This window comes from Rattus rattus, chromosome 1, assembly GCF_011064425.1.
Source record: "Rattus rattus isolate New Zealand chromosome 1, Rrattus_CSIRO_v1, whole genome shotgun sequence".
NCBI classification, from domain to species: Eukaryota; Metazoa; Chordata; class Mammalia; order Rodentia; family Muridae; genus Rattus; species Rattus rattus.
The window spans coordinates 90,387,528-90,403,094 of record NC_046154.1 but is presented as its reverse complement, the minus strand read 5'-3'; the positions used below and the strand labels follow the sequence as shown (position 1 = coordinate 90,403,094).

Sequence of the window (15,567 nt, the reverse complement as noted above, 5' to 3'; positions counted from 1 at the left end):
AGTGAGTGAGTGTGCGTGTGTGACTCTGTGTGACTCTGTGTGAATGTGTGTGTGTGAGTGTGTGTGACTCTGTGTGAGTGTGTGTGTGAGTGTGTATGTATGTTTGAGTGTGTATGACTGTGTGTGTGAGTGTGTGTGTGTGAGTGTGTGTGTGAGTGTGTGTGGTGTGTGTGTGTGAGTGTGTGTGAGTATGTGTGTGTGTGTGTGTGTGTGTGTGAGTGTGTGTGTGTGTGTGTGTGTGTGTGTGTGTGTGTGTGTGTGAGTGTGTGTGTGTGTGAGTGTGTGTGTGAGTGTGAGTGTGTGTGTGTGTGTGTGTGTGTTTTCAATCTTCTGGAGGAGCTGTGTTACTCAACTGAAGATCAGAAGACATTTGAAGATAGTTCTCTTTCCACATGTAGGTCCTGGGGATTGAACTCAGGTTAACAGGTTTGGCAGTCAGTGCCTTTCAATGAGGAGCCACTTAACCAGCCTCCCACCTTCATCTGTGTGTGCATACGTGCATGTATGTGTGCGTGTGCGCGCGTGCGCTCGCTCTCTAGGGACTGAACACAGGTCTTTATGTTTGCGTAGCAAGCACTTTACCAACAAAGTCATCTCCTCAGTCAGGACTATTCTATCAAATTGTCGTGTGACCGTAAGTTCCTTTTGACCAAAAGTTTGGCAAGAGAAGCAGCCTCTTGTTACATTTTTTTCTAAATTCATGGATTTCTTCTCCCTAAATGTCATGTAAAAGAACTATTGAGACAGAAGGTAACCTGGCTCAGAGCAGCCGAGCTGCCCAGGACTGCTTGTGGAGAAGTGATAGAAACCTGAGTGGCTAAGCCTGCTCTGCCTACCTGTACCTGGTCATCACCATGTCTCTGGAGTCTCCTTCAACCTTAACCCTCTCGGGAAATCCTGACCTCTGCTGAATACCCCAATGTCCACTCCCGAGTCATGCTTCTCAACATCCACTTCCTGGGGGCTGCAGCCTGAGCTGAAGTAGTTATTCCTAGCTTCTGGAATCTTCCCTACACAGACTTGGGAGTCACAGGGAAATGTAGAAAGGCCTAAGACATACGGCACATTCAGAGGGGTCTCCATACACCCTGGTTTTATCTTTTTGTCCTTATTTCCTGAAGGAATATGCTTTGAGCTTCCTTTTAGAATGTTGTATGAGAGAATCCTAAATCCTTCTCCACTTGGTCTTGAACCAGGGAGAATGGTGGAAAAACCAGTCCTGGTATCCACAGTGGAGACAGGAGGTCTCCAGCCCAACATCCCTCCAACAGGACCAGACTCCTGGGTGTTACCTGGAGCTCTCTAACCAGCTTCGCTCCCCTAAGACTCCTGCAGGCCTGTGGCTGAGGGCTGTCTGCTTGGAGCCCTGACCACTACGAGGGCTCAGATCCCAAAAGAGGCCTGACTGGATGCCAGGCATAAATGCTGCAAGCCAAGAATCTCTGCTGGCTTCTGCCGCTCATGGGGCCAACATGACCACGTCACACGTCTAAGATGGGGGACTTCCCAACAGACATCCATGGCTCCTCTAAGCCTCGACACCAACCCAAACTCTGGAAGCAGCTAGAGCGCCCTGGGGTCTTTTGGCTTCTGCAGCCTTCACCTCAATAACTACTCTCCATGAGAGTGACAGCCACCTAGAGGGTCACCCAGAGCACAAGGCTTACTAGGTTAGGGCTCATGCCTCTCTTTATTCAGAGTTCCCCACCCACTGACAGATTGTGAACCCAGCCTCAGGTCTGGTGTCAGGGGCCCTGCATCTCCCTAGGATTCCCCAGCTCTGTCCAGCAACTTTTCTTTCCAGTTCACAGACAGAGAGATGGAGGCCCAGTGGGCACAGCCAGTCTGTCATTCTTTAATAAGAAGAGAGGCCTTGGCCAGGGCTCTGTGTGTCCTCGCTGGGCTGTGGTTGTCTCTGGCTGGGGTTCAAGGAGCTGTTGATCTGGTGTGTGAGGGTTTCCAGTCTCGGGGTCTGGTTTGGGATCCCAGATCCTCCTAAGGAACAATGAGACTCAAGGCCTGCACCCCAAGGTTGACTGGCTGACTGAGGCCCAGGATCTTCTGTGAAAGCCTCAGGTACCCTCGACTCAAGTTTTCAGGCTTCAGTAGAGGTCAGGACTAGGGGAAAGGACTCTGCCATGGGAGTCCAAGTCTGGGAACTAAAAGTCCTTAAAAATCATCTCCTGCCCTGATTCAAGATGGGAACCCCATGGCACAAAAAACATCAACTCATAATTTTCACCTCTTAGCACTTGTGGCATGTTTGAGGGCCCTGCAGGCAGGAGTGGTGCAGAGGGTACCACTTCCTCTCCCATCAGCATCTCTGCCAGGACTCGTGTCTGTGTCCAGTCACTATGGTTCCTAGACAGATGTGGAGGAAGAATGAGCCTACTGGCTCCAGGCCCCCCATTCCCACTTCAATACCCAGGTTTGGCCCACCTCTCTCGTGGGGGCTTGGCAGAGCCTGGGCTTGTTGTAGGTGCCCAGGGTGGGGGCCGCACAGACGGAGATATGTGCCCTGGGGCCTCGGGCTCCAGCACCTGCTGAAAAGACCAAAGCTCATGCTGGGTGACCTCAGGCTTTCGTGTCTGGGTACCATTTCCTCCATGATGAGCCTAGCCATGCCCCATTGTACAAAATGCTAAGGACTGCAGGACAGAGGTGGGTCTCTCATTTCCTCTGTGGGCTACAGGTGGTTCTTGGAATGTCTCCTCCAGGGGTTGGGAGTTCCTTGAAGGCAGAGACCAAAACAGAGGCAGGCCCAAAGTTTAGGCTGACTTAGGGAAGCTTCCATAAGGAATGAGCGAACGGATGAGGAAACAAGCACAGAAGTGAATGAACTTGTGTGAACGAGACAGTGAATGAACTTCCTAAAAGGAGGCCGGGCTGGAGGCCAGGCACACAGGCGTTCCACGCCCTGGGCGGAGAGAGGGACTCAGCGTCTGCCTTTACTCCTGTGCCCATGTCCAGAGCCCTGGAATCACCAGGACTGCTGAGCCCAGGATCAATGTCTTCAGTACTCTTCCTACCTGTGGTGCATGGCACTCTCTCCGTGGGCAGGCCCAGTGGGTCAAGGACACTCGGCACAGAGGACAGAGGTGATAGCAGTAGCAGAGGGGTGGCAGTACCTACAAGAGGCATATCATTGACTCTATGACACTCTAGCTTGTCCCCACAACCCAGAGTGAGCAGTGAGACTCACATGGCAGGAGGCAGCTGGAGTCATCCTGCAGGGGCACACGGTGGCAGAGGTCTGCTGAGGAAGGGAGCAAGCCGAAAGGAGGCGCCTGGGAATAAGAGCAGGGTCTGAGTCTTCAGTTCCCAACCTGGACGCCTCTCTATGAACTCGTCCCCTTATCAGCAAGGCAGCCAAGCTAAGACCCCATCTCCCAGAAGAGGGGCTCAGCAGTCAGTGGTCAAATGACTAGCTCAGGGTGACACATGCAGCCAGGAGGTGGCAGTGCCAGAAGCTGAAGCCAATGAGCAGACGCAGAAACTTGACTCTCATTTGTTCTGCAGTCTCCTCTCCCAGCTCCCCCACCCCAGGCCTTCCCAATGGCTACACTCACCTCTCCAGTTCATGGATCTGCTGGGCCAGGACATGCTGCTCTGCCCGGGCCAGGTCCCGGCTACTCCGAAGCTGTCTCATTTCCTTCCTAATGGAGAGGAGGCCAGTGATGGGAGGTAGGGCCAACACCATGAGGAAGCAGAGAGACCGGCATAGGTAAGTCATATCTTAGCCAAAGCAGATGAGCAGGAAAGAGTAGGGAGAGAGCCCCCAGGCTAGCCCAACCTTGCTTTACCTGAGCTTCTCATTCTCCAGCATGAACTCCTGCAGCATCCCATAGAGGTTCCGCTGGGCCCAGGCCACCCGGGCTCCGTGGACTCTCGGTGCTGCAGGCAAGCAGAACAGCGTTGGACTCAAAGCCACCCAGACTCTATCCTCACCCTTCCTGGCCTTCCCTCGGGAAGATCATACCCTTAGTGTGCATTTGATCCAACTGGAGCCGCAGGCGACGATTCTCCTCTTGGAGCTGTAGCAGCTCGGCCTCTACTTGCTGGGGTGGCTTTACTGCAGGGGACTACCAAAGAAGAAGCCCAAGGCCACGTTTTATGATTGTATAGGCTGTGCCCAGCATAGCGGCTTTCCGCTGTGAGGAACTGTGGGGCCTAACCTCAGCCCCTGCTTCACTTGCCATCTTTACATGCTGGCCCAGGTCATACCTCGTCCTTAACGTGTCATCCTGAAGGGATTCAGTTAGAACTGGACTTGAATCCAAGCCCTATCTCATTTCTGCCCCAGTCTTGACTTATTTTGTGATCCCCAAATTGACCACATATCAGACCCCATATTAGACCTGACCAGCTGGGACCCTGAATAGATTTGGATGATAGCCCACGCAGTCTCCACCCTAGGCCTGCCCAGAGTCTAACTGTGACGCAGACCCTTGGTTATGACCCTGATATCAGTCATGATATCATTCCCAGAATTCCAACTCTGATCCAATCCTAGATTCCAACCAGGATGGCAGCTGGCCCTGGTTGGCTGTTACCTCCCACCTTGGGACCCTGTGGCCGGGTGGTGATCCGCTGAGCTCGGCTTGCGTATCGCAGAGTGCTGAGGGTCTCAGGAAGGCACTGTGCTGAAGGGGATACACAGGCAACCTAGAGAGAACCGCCCCTGAGTGCTTATATGGAAAAATAAAAACCTTTCCTTAGGGCTCAGGCCCTCTACCAGGTTCCCCATCCATCGGATACCATGAGTGTGACCCCACGGCCCCCAAGTGAGTCTGCCAGCAATTTGGTGAGCTTGCTGTCCCGGAAGGGAATGTGGCTCTGCTTCCTCTGTGGGTCCAACAGCAGGGAGATGCAGTGGCCTGGTGGAAAGAGAAAGGCCCAAAGAGATTGCACTGTGTGAGCAAAGTCTAGCTGGGCTGCTACAGAGCAGGAAGCCCTACCAGGCTGGCGAAACCCTATCCCCATCCAATGCTTTCATATTGGTGTCTAGCAGCAAACTGGGCTTTCTGAAGGCACAGACGTGCTGTCCACTCAATTCCCAATATTCAGCATAGACTTGAGAGACCTCCAGCAAGGAATGTCAACAGCAGCTGCCACACCATAGGCGGGTGCTGAAGCTCGTTCCCTAGGGACCTAGGACCATGAAGTTGGATACACAGACCCATTCCCTTCCCTGTATCGTGCCCATCTTCTGGGAATACAAGAGTCATTCGTAATGATGCCGACATTAGAATGTAGACTGGTAACCGTCTACCAGAGGAGGAAAGTCAGCCTCAGACTTGATGCCAGAACTCTAGCCCTCGTCTGCAACCCAAGTCCTGCGGTCTCCCTATTGTAACAATGGATCCACATCAGAGAAGGGACCCAAAACTCAGACCAGTAGGCCTCCAGGGCTTACCCAGTGCCAATAGGCTGCGGTTAATGCTATTGGCCTCAAGCATCAGCTGCCCTCTGGACCCCGTGGCTGCCACCTTCTCACTGCCTGCAAGGTCCACGAAGCACAGCTTTCCTCCAACAGGGGGCTCCCCAAGGTCCACAGGAGGTACCTGCTGAGACTGGTGAACCGGGGCGTGATGGGAACTTGGATGGGACTGTCTCCATCAAGGTCACAATGTCTCAAGGTCAAAGGTTTCCTCCCCACACACCCAGAAGTTGCAAGTCCTTTTATAACATGCAAAGGCAGAGCCTTGATGGGGACCCCTGAGCCAGCCCTTCCACGGGCTGGGCACTCACAGTTGGGCGGCTGATGTGGAGTGTGAGCAGGGCATGGCTTCTGCTGGAGGCCTGGTTCAAGGTATGGGAGGAGCTCCGGCGACGGCTGAGACCTGTGGAAGAGGACACCAGGGGCTGTACCATCTAGGAAGAAAGGGCATTCCCCAAGGAGCAAGAATGCCAGACAGGTATCAGGACAGAAGCAAGAAGGGCTGGCTTAGGGGCTGAAGGACAGCAGCTTTGGTGCTGCCAGGCGCAAGGAGTATGGGAGAAAGGAGCAAAAGAACACCAGAGAAGCACTTCTCCTTCTGTGCGGAAAGACAGAAATGAGCACAGATCAGCAGAGAAGTGGAATGCTGGGGCCAGATCCAGTGGCCTAGTGTCCCCAGTGCCTCCCCTAGGAGGGTTCTAAGTAAATGCTCAAATGAGGAACTAAGGCTGGAATGGTGACCTCATAGACAAGCTAGGTTGGGATGTGACCATTTCTCTTAGGCTCTGCAAGGGTGGAAGGTTAAAACCAAGAGGAGTGAGAGGCTCAAACAGGCAGCCTGGAAGGCAAGACAACCAGCGTGTGGCCCACCCTTGCCATGTCTTTGAATTGCTGCTTTGCTGGCCCTTCTCTGCCTCAAGAATCTCCCTTTAAGAGCCAATTCCAGCAGCCTAGGTCCAGGGAGCTTCAGAGGGAGTTAAGGAATCCTTACCCACAAAGGGCCTACCCATCTGCAATAGTTCCATCAAAGCTTCCAGACTGCCACACTCCACCAACCGAAGCTGTTCCACATAGAAGCCTCGTGCCTTGGACCACCTAACAGGCAGAGGCCGGGGAGACCCCAGACTCAGCAAGTCCTGAACCTGGGAGGGGAGAGAGCAGAAGCAGGCTCATAGCCCTTTGACAATGGTCCCCTGTCTCCTTCTGCTTCTTAGACTGCCATTAGCTTACCTGCTCATTGTAGATCTCCAGGTAGGAGGCTCGGAGGGTGACTGGAGAATCCAGGTGCTGCATGCGATCTAATAGCCAGGTGAAGGTCCTCTGCATAATGCCAGCAAGGCTGGGGGGCACGGGCACCCCTTCCGCCTGGGGGCAAAGACAGATGGGGCTGCAGCAGGAGCCTAAGCAGCAGCAGCAGCATACAGTAAGGGCCAACCTCTTTGCAGAGCACTATATGCTCCACAAATCATGCCACGCATCCCGGCACTATCTTATTGAAATCTCATAGTCCGCAGTTCACCCGCACTATCCAATGGACAAATTAACTAAAAGCAAGTAAGTGAAGCTGCCCAAATTAGAATACAAATGTCCCAAACTGTGCAAGCCCTTGCCTCAGATACCAGGTCTGTGAAACAGTGGGGTGGGCAGCATTATCCACACTCCTTCCACCCTGGAGTCTCACTCACAACCCGGCTTCACCAGGTTGCCCACCTGCGGAGGAGGTCCAGTCAGAGTGTAGGTTTTCCCGGAACCAGTCTGGCCAAAAGTGAAGACGGTGCAGGAGAAACTGTGGGCAACAAGGGCGTGGCTGGGCCCGGGCTTCAGGTGTCCGGTCAGTGTAAGACTCCAAGCCCTGCTCAACCCACGCATCACTCACCCACGCAGCGCCAGCTCGCCCAGGCGCTTCACACCGCAAGCTCTGAACACGTCCTCCTGTGTGCGCGCCCCGTCCAGTACGGCACCGAAGCGGAACGCCACGTCGGGGCCCCCACCCGGAGGGCTCACCTAGAAAGAGGATGGAGTAGGGGCAAGGCACCATGCAGGGCCAGGGACCCTGGACAGGAAGGGCCATTTTCAGGAGAGTGGGGCACTCTGAAGAAAGGGCTGTTGGAGTAAACCGAGCACCTGGGGGTCGTGGATGAGGACCCCTCTGGAATTAGCAAGGCACTGTGTAGGGGTGGGGCATTAGGAGAGGCAGGCACTCTGAATTGAGGGAGTATCTAGGAGGGGTGGAACATTCTAGGGTGGGAGAGCACGTCCTGGGGAGGCCGGACCACCTAAAAAGGGATGGACACTCTGTAGGGGAGGAGAGAGGGGTCCAAAGGCAAAGTTGCTCCAGTTGGACCCCGGAGTCACCTCCACAGGTTCTTTTGCGGGGATTGGAAAGACTTCTCACCTGCAGCGTCCGGGTCCCCGAGCAGTGCAGTGCACTCTGCTCCCCTCTACGCAGCTCCACTGTGCTCATGGGACGCACCCTGGCACCCAAGAGATGCCAGATGGTCTATCCGGATGGTGCTTTTCATCCCTTCCTGGCCCGGGTACCTCCTAGCCAACCCATACTTACCTGAGCACCACTTGAATAGGGGTTTCTGATCCTTCTGGCCCTTGCTCCAGGTTCCGTGCTGGGTCCCTGTGGCCACATGAGAGTTACCATCCCTGCCCTTAGTTGCTGTCCTCTGGGCGAGCTTCAAGAGATCCCTAACCTCAGACAAGTTGTACTTACCCATCGGGAGACCCACGCTCCTCCATGTCTTGTACTGCGCACGATTCCTTTCCCTTTCCAATATGCCTCCCAGTCACCACAGCAAGGCTGTCCAGACACACCTTACATACATCCCCTCCTCAGTCTCCCACTGCCAGTCATCCAGAAAGACTGCAGCCTGCCCAGAGCTAGCAAGTTAAAGATTTACCCACCCTACCCGTGAGGTGGGGAAGTTCCATGCCAGGGCATTCTATCTTAGGGGGGTTCTGGAGTTCAAGGATCCCTTGCTTTGGCCAGTCTCCTCTGGAGAGGTATAAAGGATTACCCAGACCACCTTCCTTCATCTCAAAGACATAAATCAGGGATGGGAAGGGCTCAGCTAAGGCCACAGAGTCCGAGAAATATGGAGGCTCTTCTGGTACACACCCTCCCTCTCTCAATAGCTCAGCCTCTCCTTAGCACAGAGCCCAGGGAGTGGAGGACCACAGGAAACCTGGCTGGCTGGTTGGCCTCTGGGCTGAGCTGACATCAGCTTCCTAACATCTGGTTAAACATTGGTGCACCTGCCTCTGCCAAGTCAAGGCTAATCCAAAGCCACTGTGTTGTTTAACTCCGTTGGCCTGGATCACCAGAGCAGCAACAGCAGCAGAGATGTCTGCAGGACCACCATTTTCCCTTGCCAGTCTCCTGGATGACCCCAGGCCCGATAAGACCAAAGTAAGCCTGCCTATTGTTGCTGATGAGTGGGAATAGCCCAAGGGTATGGAGTCCTTGGGGAAGCACAGAGGCTTGTAGCTGGGGGTGCATGGAGTAAGAGGGCAGGTGAGGACCCCCAAGTGAAGCACACAGTTCAGTAAGGTTGGGAAGAGGTGCAAAGATGGGGCCTGGAGAGGTGTGCTGGGGTTAGTGAGGGCTGCATCCTGTGGACTCACTCCTCAGAGAACCAGGAAGGCACTCAGGGTCACCAGCCGAGAACTGACAGGTTGCCATTGTTGAGTTAGCAAGAGGAGAGGAACGTAAGAGAACACAGAAGGCATCATGAGCAATGTCTGTCACAGGGCGCTCTAAGTCTGAGACTTCTACTCCGGGTCAACGGTGGAGGCAATGAGAAGGGCCAGACCTTGAATAGAATCGTGTAGAGTATTAAGAGGGGTAAGTATAACTGTAAAGACCTACTGTCTTCTCTCTGCCTGTCTGTGTCTCTCTCTGTCTCTATCTCTCTTTCTTCATCTGTCTCTGTCTCTGTCTCTCTGTGTGTGTGTTTGTGTGTGTGTGTGTGTGTGTATGCGCGTGCATGCACGCATGCACATGTGCATGGGCATGCTATGCCACAAATGTGGAGGTCAGGGGACAATCAGGTGTCAGTCTTGCCTTCCACTAAGGACAAGAGAAGATCTAGCTCTCCTGTCAGAATGCCTAGAATGAACGAAGCCCTAAATTCAGTCCCCAATACCACAAAACTAGGCACCTGACTGAAGTCCCAACACTCTGGAGGTAGAGGCAGGCATCAGAAATGTAAGGTCATCCTTAGCTATGTAGCAAGTTCAAGGCCAGCCTGGAATCCACGAGAACCTATACAATAGTTAATTTTCATCGCAATTGTCCAAAACAAAATTATCTGGGCACTCATGTAAGGGACTCCTTTGATCTTATTATTTGAAATGAGAAGACACCCCCTCCCAAATATGGGTAATACCTTCTGGTGGCAGCCCAGAGCAAAGGGAGAAGGAAAGTTTGCTTTTTGCCTGCTTGCTTGCCCTCACTCTGCAGGCAGGTTCCTCTATCCTGTTGCTGACTCTGTTGCAGCAACACAGAGGAGATATAGACAAGTCCATGGTCATAGATGGCATGCACATCGGGGTTTTCTAGAGGAACAGAAATAATGTAAGGGGTGTGTGGCAGAGGCAGGCCAATATCTGACAGGTTAAGACCAGCCTGATCTACACGACAACTTCTACATAATGAGACCCTGACTCCAAAAATAGTTGTTTAAAATTATATTAAATCGTATTAATGTAGTGTTATTTAGTATGCATGTTATATTGCTATACATACAATATGGCTTTAAAATAACTGTTTGATAAATCATCTGAGCTGGGAAAATGGTTTGGTGAGCAAAGGTACTTAAGGCTAAGACTGAAGATCTAAGTTTGGTTCTTGGGATCTGTATAGTGGAAGAGGAGAAGAGACTCTCACAAGATGCCCTCTGACCACACATGCACTACAGAATACATCCACCCCTGCCCAAAAAACGCACACAGAAGCAAATAAATAAATAAATAAATAAATAAATAAATAAATAAATGCAAAAATAGAAGGCAAACAAGACCAGTGATCCTTGTTTTCGTCTCAGGTAGATGGAAGGACAGCATAATCAGCCAAGAAAAAAAGGAGGACGGAAATTGCACAGCTAAGAGCAGAAACCGCTGTACTGCATAGCTGGCACACAGCACAAGTGCCAACAAAGACGTGTACCAGCGACCTGCCCTCCAAAAGACCCAACAAGCAGCTGAAAGAGTCAGATGCAGATATTTGCACCCAACCAATGGACAGAAGCTGCTGACCCCTGTGGTTGAATTAGAGAAAAGCTGGAAGAAGCTGAGGAGAAGGGTGACCCTGTAGGAGGACCAGCAGTGTCAACTAACCTGGACCCCTGAGATCTCTCAGACACTGAGCCAGCAACCAGGCAGCTACACCAGCTGATGTGAGGTCCCAACACAGGTACAGCAGGGGACTGCCTGGTCTGGTCTCAGTCAGAGAAGATGCACCTAACCCTCAAGAGACTGGAAGCTCCAGGGAGTGGGGAGAGCTGGTGAGGAGGGAGAGGGGGTGGGGACATGCTCATGGAGACAAAGGGAGGAGGTATAGAATATAGAACAGTCAGAGGGACCAGGAGGGGGATAAAGTCTGGACTGTAAAAAAAGGATTAAATAAAAAATAATAATAATGAGGGGACTGGAGAGATGACTGAGCAGCTAAAAGCACAGAGGATCGAAGTTCAATTCCTAACACCTGTATCGGGCAGCTCACGACTGCCCATAACTAACTCTGAGGGATTGAACCCCTCTTCAGGCCTCCAAGGACACACACAATAGAAAATGATGAAAAAGCACATTTTTTAGAATCAGCCAATTGGACTCCATTTTAGGTGAGCCCAGTTTTATTAATAACACGGAGAGCACTGCAATGAGGAGCCAGGGGAATGTGTCACTTCCCCCACCAGAAGCTGGAAGAGAAGAGAGGGGGCTGGACTCACTTCCTCTTCTGCTTTGGACGCCATCTTGAGAAAAAGGCAAGAGCTGGCTTTTGGATGAGACCATTAACCCACATAAATGCCAAGCTAATTAATACAGAGAAAGATAAGCAAGAGCACAAGGACAAGCAGTATCAGAAAGAAAAGGGGACTTAGCTGTGAGTATTACAGACATTAAAGAATTAGACACTCCCATAAGTGCCTTTATGCTAATAAGCTGAACTTGGCCCTGATCATAGATTTGCAGACAAATCTGTTTAGACACTCACTTAGTAAAAGAGTTAGGGGAAATGAGTAGACATCTGTGTCATTGTGTCTGTTAAACGAGGTGGATTTGCAATCGAAAACCTCCCTACAAAGGAAACTCTTGGCCCAGGAGTCCTCACTGGGGAATATTCCAAACATACACACACACACACACACACACACACACACACACACACACACACACACACACACACACACTCAGTCTTACACAAACTCAGCACTGGAGCCAGAAGGAGCACTTTCAGTTCTTCATCATCATCATCATCATCATCATCATCACCACCACCGACATCACCACCATCATCATCAAATACATAGGTCCCTGATATTGAATCCTTACAGTGACATTAGATGGAAAGAAAATGGCAAGCCATTATCTCTGATGAATAAAAATGTTAAAACCCCAAGGAACTGTCAAAAAGTCAAACATTGTATGACTGTATTAAAAATGCATCACACTTGAAAATTAACCATTGTAGTTTAACACACCATAAGAAAAAAAATCAAACATCATCCCAATAAACACTGAAAACAACTATAAAATATGAGTTATTAATGAAAAAATAACTGTTCTAAGCAACAACGAAGTATACAGTGAATGCTCCTTAAGTGAATAATTCTATCTATACCAAATCGATTTTAACATGCTATTTAATGATTAAAATAACCCCTTCTTCCATGACCATGATGCAAATTGGTAACATTGTCCCTTGGTGTCCTTGGGAGATTGGTTTCAGGGCCCTCGTCCATACCCAAACCCATGACTACTGAAATTCCTTACATAAAATGCACAGTGTATGGGGCTGGAGGCTGGAGAGATCAGACACGAGTGTTGGCTAGGTAAAGCATGAGAGCAAATTCCCAGCACATGGGTGAAGAAAACCTGAGCATGGGCGAGCTCACCCGCAAGTCCGGTACTAGGGTGTGAGCTGGAAGGTTGATGAGGCATGCTGGTGCCAGTCTAGCTCCAGATTCAGTGAGAGACCCTTTCTCAAAGGAGTAGCGTAGAGTACAGGACTCACAGGCACACGTGAACTCAAACGTGTACGCACATGTGACGCCACACGCACACACACCCACACACACACACAGGCACACACACACAGGCACACACACAGGCACACACACACAGGCACACACACCCACACACACCCACACACCCCCACACCCCCCCCACACACACAGGCACACACACAGGCACACACAGGCATGCACACATACACATGCACACATACACACGCATGCACACGCACGCACGCACACAGTAAAATATCGCATAGCATTTGCATGTAATCTACAAACATTCTCACATGTAGCGTGGATGATCTCTAGGCTCCTTATTTTGCCTGCTACAAAGCAAGTATGGTGTCTGTAGTTGCTACAGTGCATTTTTAGGGGACAGTAGGGGGGAAATTGTACATTTTTATACAGCGGAGCCCCTTGTGGGCTTAGCCACATTCCTGATGAGCCGTTGTTTGAATCTGCGGATGCAGAACCTGCAAGGGTCCAACTGTGTAAGAACACCGGAAGGAAAAAAAAATGGATGCTGCACATGGAAACGAAGAATTAAAGTTAGTAAAACCATTATTTTCCCTCAGATGCCTGTGTGTACAGGAAACTCAGAAACTCTCAAACCAGCTGCTACAATCAGTGACTCGATGTCAAGACATTGTCACATTATATACTGTGAAGGTTTGCGTCTGATCCCTTGACTCAATGTCAGGACATTGTCACATTATATACTGTGAAGGTTTGCGTCTGATCCCTAACGCTGGGCACGTTAGAGCTTTGGTCTTTAGTGTGCTGATGTGAGAGTAGTGAGACTCTGGAGAGATTGAGCTCGGTGGGAGGAAGTTAGGTCACTGGGTCACTGCCCCTGAAGAGATTGATGTAGTTATTGTGAGACCTCCTGTTAGTTCACTGGAGAGGGGGTTGTTAAAATAACAGTGAGGCTGACTTCTTGATCTGGCTTCCTGTTCTGTCATGTGATCTCTCCTCCACTCCTGCTTACTTCCATCATGATGCCACCCACCGTGCTGTGGTTACCTGGTGGAGGGAGGCTCACCCAAAGACAGTCAGTGTCTAGGACAGTCCTTCCTTTGAACCTTTAGAGTGTGACTCGGGTAGACTTGATTTCTTAAAAAAGTTTTAAATATAGTTTAATTACCTATTTGTGCTGTGTGTATTGTATGTATGTGTGTGTGCTTTATATGAACCAGAGTGTGCAGATAAGTACATATGTGTGTGTGCAGAAGCAGAAGCCAGAGCAGAATGCCAGGTACCCTCTGTCACTGTCTGCATTACTCCCTCAGAGAGGTCTTTCACTGTACAGGGAGCTCACTGCTTTGGCTAGGCTGGCTGGCCAAGCAGCTCTCAGGAACCTCCTTTCTCCTCCCAATTCTAGGAATACAGGCAAATGCAGCATGCGTGGCTTTTACATGAGTGCTGGGGGGTTTGAATTCAGAACCTCAAACCTGCAGAGAAAGTACTGTTAACCACTGAGCGCCATCTCCAGCCTCTATCCTCTCCCCATACAATATCCAGTCCTAGATATTTCAATACAGTAATGGAAAATGGATGAACACACACATTGTGTGTTAATGTCATATAAAACATATACCCAGAGGCTAAAATGTCAACCTTTGGAAAATCAGCCTCTTAGAGCCATCCAGACATGTGCACCTGTAATCCCGAGACTCCTGTGAGTGAGGCAGGAGAGTCAGAGGTCCCCCTGGGTTACATGCTAAGATCTATTTTTTAAAGACAAAATTGATGAGAGATGTGCAAAGATGACACAAATACGAAAGGGGAGCCGGTGCGTATGAGTTAGGAGAGCCCACACCCCTGCCGACTGGCATAATGAAGATTTGGGTCCGTTGTGATCAATGCTCCTATGGGGACATAGGAAAAACTGACAAGCTGCGCTGAGGTCACGTGAAAATGCCAAGAACAACAGTCTTCAATGTAGTGTGAAAAAGAACAAAGCCAGAGAACATATATCCCCAAGTACCGTGGCAGGCACAGGCCTCTAATCCCAGCCACCAGAGAGGCCGAGTTGGGAGGATCACAAGTTCAAAATCAGTCTGGGTAACTTGGTGAGCCCCTGTCTCAGCCTGACTCAGGGGTTGTGGATATAGCTCAGTGGCAGAGCCCTTGCTTAACCCATGAAAGGGCCCAAGTTCCACTCGTATCATAGCAAAATAGAGCAGAATAAAACAGCATGCTGCGGGTAAAGTTACCGTTATTCAGTGTGGTGTCTGTGCAAGGACAGATGAACGGAACAGCAGAGCCCCCAGGGGGTCACCCGTAAGCATGAGCTTCTGATTTATGACAGAGGAACTGATTCATTTCAGCATATCAGGCAGGGTCTGTTGGCTAGACACATGGTAGGGCATCCACGTTACCACCTCCTACACTACCCACATTAGTGTGAGATGCATTAGAGCCAGGTTTACAGGAAAATCTAGATAAGCCCTTTTGATATTGGGAGTAGGCAAAGATTCAAAACAATTCACACACACACAGACACACACACACAGACACACAGACACACACACACACACACACACACACACACACACACACACACACACACACACCAACAAGCGTTGCCAAGAGCATTCTAGCAGCTTTAGAGTTACATCAGCCACCATTTCCATTCCCCATGTTGCCCTTCATTCTCACACCTTCATCAGCGCACCAGCGGTCCCACGTCACTTAGTCACTGTGCCCATCAATGCCATTGATGTTCCCACCAGTGCCATCCTTTGCAGCCTGTGGTTAACCGTCCCAGAGAGCTGAAGGTGCACGCCCCTCCCTGAGGGCTGCCCTGTGCGTGTGCTGCTAGCTGCTCCCTTACAGCTAGGGCTGGCTCTGTGCCCTCCCTCCCCAATTCCCTGTATTCCC

The 15,567-nt window shown here is 50.8% G+C and overlaps 1 protein-coding gene across 1 annotated transcript; it reads right to left on the bottom strand.

Moving 5' to 3' along the window:
* Positions 1-1,667: 1,667 nt before the first annotated feature.
* Positions 1,668-8,323, bottom strand: Kif12 (kinesin family member 12). Its single transcript, XM_032903094.1, has 19 exons — positions 8,163-8,323; positions 8,004-8,069; positions 7,836-7,914; positions 7,317-7,444; positions 7,151-7,226; positions 6,671-6,805; positions 6,447-6,582; positions 5,752-5,843; positions 5,417-5,573; positions 4,759-4,877; positions 4,561-4,665; positions 3,980-4,082; positions 3,804-3,894; positions 3,570-3,656; positions 3,203-3,287; positions 3,030-3,128; positions 2,440-2,540; positions 2,243-2,361; positions 1,668-1,995 (listed from the first exon to the last, which is right to left on the bottom strand). Exons 1-19 carry the CDS (start codon positions 8,186-8,188, stop codon positions 1,856-1,858), a joined length of 1,944 nt encoding a protein of 647 aa, XP_032758985.1. The 5' UTR covers positions 8,189-8,323; the 3' UTR covers positions 1,668-1,855.
* Between the last annotated feature and the right edge of the window lie 7,244 nt (positions 8,324-15,567).